The 8,183-nt window shown below is 40.0% G+C and overlaps 1 protein-coding gene across 1 annotated transcript in view; it reads right to left on the bottom strand.

Moving 5' to 3' along the window:
* LOC126456581 (uncharacterized) overlaps positions 1-2,264 on the bottom strand; it is a 115,456-nt gene extending 113,192 nt beyond the window's left edge. Inside the window, exon 1 of the mRNA XM_050092330.1 lies at positions 2,200-2,264. Coding sequence (XP_049948287.1) covers positions 2,200-2,233 — 34 coding nt within the window. The 5' untranslated portion in view covers positions 2,234-2,264. The remainder of the gene's footprint in view (positions 1-2,199) is intronic.
* Between the last annotated feature and the right edge of the window lie 5,919 nt (positions 2,265-8,183).

The following is an 8,183-nucleotide window of genomic DNA, read 5'->3' on the forward strand; positions in this document are numbered from 1 at the left end:
GGACATTGATACACCAATTTCATAAGAAATAAGACAATACAGACCCTTACAATTATAGGGTAACCTCACTCCTTCCAGTAAATTATAAAATTCTCTCTAAAGCGTTGCAGCAAGCGGACCCACAGATTACCGAGAATCAGGCGGGATTCATATGACACCCGAACACTACAGTCACATTTGTGGATTTCACAATTTTGTTGACAGACAAACCGTGTTTAATAGTCTAGAACAAGCAGGAACTAATAGAAAGACCAGGACCATAATCCGGGAAAAAATGTAGGGAATCACCTCAAAAGTGAATTTCATGGGGAAAAAATCTCAAATTTATTCGAAATTTACACAGGAGTCCAACAAAGAGTTGACTCATCGGTCATTCTTGTTCAACGTCTTATTGGAAACAAGTAACCAGAGAATGTGGGAAACAAGTACAAAATGGAAAGGAGAAAGGAAAAAGAAAGACTGTGAAATGCTTGGCCTTTGCAGATGAATTGGCTACATTAACGAACAACAAAGATGAAGGCAAAGTAGTACTACACAAACTGTATGAAAGCTGAAAAACTAGACTCCAAATTTCGTATGAAAAATCTCAACATACCGACACCAAATCAAGAGGAAAAATCCCACTGAAAACACAACCAGGGAAACTCTCGCAGGTCGCTCAAGTCAAGAGTATATGAGAAACTATCCAAACCACAGCACTGGATACAACCTCCAACACAGAAAGCATATTCGAACTACAAAAGGCGTAGAAACTGACATGGAATCTCTACAACAAAAGAGCAATATCTTTTAATGCAAAATTACGTCAAAAGACTTTTGTTTCATCAGAAGTGTTATACGCAACAGAAACCACATGACAAAAAAGCATGACGTCGAGGAAAAAGAACGGAAAATTCTTAGAAAAATCCATGGGGCTGTTCTCCGAGGCGGAACTTGGGTCAGTACTACAAAGGAACTCTACGAAAACACAGACAGAATCGATGAAATTAGAAAAAACAGCTACAGTTCTACGGACACCCATGGAGAATGGATGAAAACAGACTAGCTAACTACAATTTTGAACATTATTAATGCAAGTAAATCAAAGAAGAGTTGAGTGAAACCAACAAAAGAATCTGGAAAGACGGGAAATCTCACAAGACGAAGTTAAGAACAGAAAACAAATCAGAACTAAGATCAGGTAATAAGAAAACTGAAAAAATCCCAGGAAAAGAAGCAACAGGGGAAAATATGGAAGGGAGGAAGGAAAAACACAGTGAATTAATGAAAAAGTTTTGGGAAGAAAAGAAAAGAGGAACAGGATGTGAAACTGTATACAGGGTGTTTCAGACGCGATGGTCGATATTCAAGGATATGACAGGAATGATCATTCCTGACAAAAAAGGTACTTAAACAAAAGTTAAGTAAACACGGGCTCTAAACCGCTCATCTTAAGAGCTATGAGCAATTCTTGATTTTCGATACTGCGAAACAAATTCTTTCTACTGCAAGCTCTTTGCTTCCCATATCTTGGGAACTATAGTATGGACCAAAACAAGAAAAAAATGTCCAGTAAACACATGCTGTAAAATGCTATGAGCACTTGTTCATCTTCGCTACTTTGAAACACAACTCTTCTAATGACAAGTGCTCATAACTTTTAAGGTATGCATTTCAGAGCACTTGTTTACTGGACATGTTTTTCTTGTTTCGGTCCATATTACCACTTCCCAAAATGTGGAAAGCAAAGAGCTTGCAGCAGAAGAGATATGTTTCACAGTATCGGAGATGAAGAATTGCACATAGTTCTTAAGGTATGTGTTTCAGAGCCCATGTTTACTCGACTTTTTTCTTTCAATTGATCATTCCTGTCATATCCCAGAGAATTGACCATCACTTCTGAAATAACCTGTATAAGAATATTCAAACTGCAAAAGGTGCACAACATGACATGGAGTCACTACAACAAAAAGAGCAGTGTCTCGTAATGCATAATTACGACAATACGACATGGTTGTTTTACCGGAAAGCACTATACGCGGCAGAATTAAAATAAATGCTACTCTAAAAGAAACGCTGGTACTAAATGTTCAGCGAGTGAACAGGCCAATAACAGCAACAGTCAAGTTTCCCAATACAAAAGATATCTTACAGACTGGATACTAGTCCATTGTTAATGAAGAGCATTACGAATTGCTGTGCGTTAAATGGGGTACATACCCTGCGTCGTGTTCTTCATTTTTCCCTCAACCATGACAGGCGGGCCGCGGTCCTATCGCTCTCGGAAGCACAGAGGAGACTGTTCGTCCTTTGGCCAGCGCGACCTATGGTCTGTCGCCCGGATGTGTTGTTTGCACTAAGAGACGCCTTCCTCAATGCGTCACAGCCGAGCGTAGATCCATGTTCATTAAAATGCATGTTACCTATCAGCCGCAAAGATAATACAACGTTCTATTTCAGCTTCGCGATCCAGAATAAATGAGACTGGATTGACATAGCTGGAAAATTTATGCAAATCATTGTAGAACGTTGTAAAGTGGCAACTCTGTTGGTACGCGAGATTCTCGTATCGTTTTCTTTCAAACTTTCAAACAGAGGCGACGCGCAGTTCTTTGTTGGTAGTATGGGTGTCAAATGGTTCAAACGGCTCTAAGCACTACGGCAGTTAACAGCTGAGGTCATCAGTCCCCTAGACTTAAAACTACTTAAACCTAACTAACCTAAGGACATCACACACATCCATTCCCGAGGCAGGATTCGAACCTATGACCGTAGTAGCAGCGCGGTTCAGGACTCAAGCGCCTAGAAGCGCTCGGCCACAGCGGCCGGCTTATGGGTCTCACATTCGCTTTTTTTTTTATTGTTGCTAGAAATGTACAGGCTGGGCATAATTCATAGCAAATGCTGACACAGGGGAAAATACACGACAACAAACGAAATATGATCCAGAAAACATGGTTCCGCAGACGAGCCGGTTGCGACATAACCGCAGATGTATGCTTATGGGCCACCATAGACAATAAAAATTAATTTCAGGTGTAAACTTTTATTTTCCAATCCACTTGTGCTAAAATTTGGCTCTTCACCCTGACGGGAAACACAATACAGCTTTAGCACGTTGCGGGTTGCAGTTCTCTACACACTCATACCTGTTAAAGGAGGTATAACACATGCAGTTCCTGCATCATGATACTGTACTGCCGTTCATCGTCAGTAGTGAAGTATGAACTATTTGAAACGTTACCGTATCATATCGCAAATCTTGAGAACTCTATACAGTTGGCGATTTACTTGGGTACAGATATAGAACCAGTCGCTTCTTTTTCTTTTAGTTTTTGATAAGATTAATTTTCTGTACCATTCACTAGTTTTCGAGCCACAGCAGGCTCATCACCGGATGGGGCCGTTAGAGGAGCATTATCTTGGCCAAGTGCAGCAGGTCCTGGCGGAAACGACGGAAATTTAGTTCATCAAACTACCTTCCATTAAGAATGTGGAATGCTCTCAATGACTGTGATATGACTCTCAGAACGATGGAGAACACCAATCAGTCGTCCTTTCCTTTCAGGCTTTATTACAGCAAATCTAGATTTAGGCTAATAACTAGCCATTATCAACGCTAAAAAATACGAGAAGTGCATAATAAGGCGTTGTTGTTGTTGTTGTGGTCTTCAGTCCTGAGACTGGTTTGATGCAGCTCTCCATGCTACTCTATCCTGTGCAAGCTTCTTCATCTCCCAGTACCTACTGCAACCTACATCCTTCTGAATCTGCTTAGTGTATTCATCTCTTGGTCTCCCTCTACGATTTTTACCCTCCACGGTGCCCTCCAATGCTAAATTTGTGATCCCTTGATGCCTCAAAACATGTCCTACCAACCGATCCCTTCTTCTAGTCAAGTTGTGCCACAAACTTCTCTTCTCCCCAATCCTACTCAATACCTCCTCATTAGTTACGTGATCTACCCGCCTTATCTTCAGCATTCTTCTGTGGCACCACATTTCGAAAGCTTCTATTCTCTTCCTGTCCAAACTAGTTATCGTCCATGTTTCACTTCCATACATGGCTACACTCCATACAAATACTTTCAGAAACGACTTCCTGACACTTAAATCTATACTCGATGTTAACAAATTTCTCTTCTTCAGAAACACTTTCCTTGCCATTGCCAGTCTACATTTTATATCCTCTCTACTTCGACCATCATCAGTTATTTTACTCCCTAAATATCAAAACTCCTTTACTACTTTAAGTGTCTCATTTCCTAATCTAATTCCCCCAGCATCACCCTATTTAATTTGACTACATTCCATTATCCTCGTTTTGCTTTTGTTGATGTTCATCTTATATCCTCCTTTCAAGACACTGTCCATTCCGTTCAACTGCTCTTCCAAGTCCTTTGCTGTCTCTGACAGAATTACAATGTCATCGGCGAACCTCAAAGTTTTTACTTCTTCTCCATGAATTTTAATACCTACTCCGAATTTTTCTTTTGTTTCCTTTACTGCTTGCTCAATATACAGATTGAATAACATCGGAGAGAGGCTACAACCCTGTCTCACTCCCTTCCCAACCACTGCTTCCCTTTCATGCCCCTCGACTCTTATAACTGCCATCTGGTTTCTGTACAAATTGTAAATAGCCTTTCGCTCCCTGTATTTTACCTCCTGCCACCTTCAGAATTTGAAAGAGAGTATTCCAGTTAACATTGTCAAAAGCTTTCTCTAAGTCTAAAAATGCTAGAAACGTAGGTTTGCCTTTTCTTAATCTTTCTTCTAAGATAAGTCGTAAGGTTAGTATTGCCTCACATGTTCCAACATTTCTACGGAATCCAAACTGATCTTCCCCGAGGTCCGCTTCTACTAGTTTTTCCATTCGTCTGTAAAGAATTCGCGTTAGTATTTTGCAGCTGTGACTTATTAAACTGATAGTTCGGTAATTTTCACATCTGTCAACACCAGCTTTCTTTGGGATTGGAATTATTACATTCTTCTTGAAGTCTGAGGGTATTTCGCCTGTCTCATACATCGTGCTCACCCGAGGCCATCATTTGTTCTAATGGAAAGTTGTCTACTCCCGGGGCCTTGTTTCGACTCAGGTCTTTGAGTGCTCTGTCAAACTCTTCACGCAGTATCTTATCTCCCATTTCGTCTTCACCTACATCCTCTTCCATTTCCGTAATATTGTCCTCAAGTACATCGCCCTTGTATAAACCCTCTATATACTCCTTCCACCTTTCTGCCTTCCCTTCTTTGCTTAGAACTGGGTTGCCATCTGAGCTCTTGATATTCATAAAAGTGGTTCTCTTCTCTCCAAAGGCCTCTTTAATTTTCCTGTAGGCAGTATCTATCTTACCCCTAGTGGGACAAGCCTCTACATCCTTACATTTGTCCTCTAGCCATCCCTGCTTAGCCATTTTGCACTTCCTGTCGATATCATCATATAATCAGGCGATAGTATAAAAAATTACAACTCTTAGCATGACCTACGTCGGTTTACATTAGATTACTAACCAGTATTTCAAAGTTTTAAGACATGCACTAGTACGTCAACACCCTGTCGTTCGGACATCTTCCACACTTCATTTAAGACTACTGTATAATGAAGGTAGGCTTTGCGGAGAATACATCGGTTGGCTGTATCCATAACGAAAAGTTGATGAATAGTGCAGTTCCTCGCGGTATCCATAGCAAATCAGTTCTATAACGTTCATTTTCATGCTATACGCACACGTACACAGTATTTAGCTGCACTTGATTTTGCGCTTACGCAAGTAAACTTATTCATGTAACTGCTACAATACTCTGTCTGCTTACTCACAACTGTTTTGCTCTTTATTTTTTGTATTACCATGGCCACAGGGAAGTAGGTCAATTACATAGTAAATATTCCCTTCTATAAGTTTATCTTTTGTGTAACTTTTTAATCCACTATAAGTAAAGAAATCCAAATCGCTGCCATCTTTAAAGTATTTAGTGCTTTATTGGCTTGTGATAGGCCTATTTCGACTACAGTGCCATTTTCTAGCTGCCTACGAATAACACCTGATTTCGTAAAATGTTGATTCTTTTCTTACGGGTAGCAATTGGCAGTGTTTGGTGACTATAGAATAGTACTTACGTCCGTAAAACATCAATTGGTGCTGTCACCGTCTAATTAATTGATTATTATGTCATATAGGTGGCGTGATTACATGATTGCGGCATATGTAAGTAGGTTGTTTGGGTTTTTATATTGGTAACGCCACGTAGCGCTCTGTATCAAAATCACTGGCTGTGCTGTGTGCAGTCTGTGGCTGGTTTGCTTTGTTGTAGAGATGGGCAAACTGAAACACGTAACTGTTTCGAAACAAATGAAACAGTACAATGTAATGTTTCGATACGCTGTTTCGAAACAGTGAAACAGTTTGTGTTCTGTAATTTAATAAACCTACACATTTTATCATCTTGAATGTCTACTGTATATGTATGTCCATATAAACATGAATGAGATGCGAGAGCGCTAATCATATCGCAGGAAGTATGAAACTATCACTTAGGCGTCTTGGCAGTTTCGTATTTCATGCAGCAAATGCGCTGCTTTCGTGTCGTGTGACTTTCATACATTTCAATTGGCTGAGAACAGCCATACCTGAAGACAGAAGAACCACCACGAACGGAACTGGAGGTGGGAGCAAACTGCAGAAACAACGGATATGCTACTGGGATTCCCACATTCCGTTAGTATGGGTAATATACCCATCCTGCTAATTTCCATGCACACAAAGGGAATCATTGTGGATACTAGGCACAGTGATTATAGCCTTACAAATCATGCCAAATAATTCGAATAAATAACAAAATATAACAGAAAAAAATTTTGTCTTTCAAGGTGTTTCGAACCGTTACTATAAATTCACCATGCTTCCCAGCCCTTCCCGTTCACCATTACACTATCAGTGATATGTCAAACAGATTGCTTGCAATTATACCTACATCAAATTTGTATATATGTCTAATAACTGTCACTCTACGCCTTTTCTTTATTCACAATGTTGTAGGCTTACTTGCGTTTCTTAATACGATTACTGTACATGAACAGAGAAGCGTATGTTATAAAAAAAGTGTAATTTAACTGAATGATTTTCACATATTTATTATTTTGAATGTGAATAGTATGCGTTGTTTTATTGTTTGGTTAGTGTTTATAAAGCAGATGTTACGCCATTTCGGGATAGGACAGTCAGCTAGAAACGAAGCTTTATTTTCGGATATCTTAAGCTTCATGCTATTGCTTGTCAAAAAGATTTCGACACTCTTGAAAGTGTTTCACGAAGTGGTATATTGTGTTTCAGTACCTGTGCCGAACCCGAATCTCGTCCGACACAGAGCGGAATGAAACATCACTGTTTCGATACAATTAGTCCGTTCCAAGCACAGGTGGACTGAAACAGCCTTAATTTGAAACAACTATACAGTTTCTGTGTCTGGCTCGAGATCGAATCTGGTCCGGTTATCCGAGACAGGGGCGGAATGAAACACCACCGTTTCGAAACAGTGAACCACAGCCGTTCCGAAAGACTGAAACAGTTCCACGAATCGATACACTGTATCGAAACATAGAAACAGTGGCCAAGTCTACTTTGTTGGAATTTACTATTGTAGTATTGGGCAGTTGGCTGTGAACAGCGCATAGCGTTGCGCAGTTGGAGGTGAGCCGCCAGCAGTGGTGGATGTGGGGAGTGAGATGGCGGAGTTTTGAGAGCGAATGATCTGGACGTGTGTCCATCAGAGAGAGTAAATTTGTAAGACTGGATGTCATGATATATATATTATGATATATATATTATGACTTTTGAACACTATTAAGGTAAATAAATTGTTTGTTCTTTATCAAAATCTTTCATTTGCTAACTATGCCTATCAGTAGTCAGTGCCTTCAGTAGTTAGTCTTTTATTTAGCTGGCAGTATTGGCGCTCGCTGTATTGCAGTAGTTCGAGTAACGAAGATTTTTGTGAGGTAAGTGATTCATGAAAGGGATAGGTTATTGTTAGACAGGGCCATTCTTTTTTAGGGATTTTTGAATGCCAGATTGCGTTGCGCCAAAAATATTGTGTGTCAGTTTAGTGTTGATCAGAATAAGTAAAGGGAGAAATGTCTGAGTACGTTCAGTTCTGTTCAGCTGTTTGAAGATCAAGTAACGTAAGAGGTTTATCAGCACAGTA

Source organism: Schistocerca serialis, chromosome 1 (genome assembly GCF_023864345.2).
Source record: "Schistocerca serialis cubense isolate TAMUIC-IGC-003099 chromosome 1, iqSchSeri2.2, whole genome shotgun sequence".
Lineage (NCBI taxonomy): Eukaryota > Metazoa > Arthropoda > Insecta > Orthoptera > Acrididae > Schistocerca > Schistocerca serialis.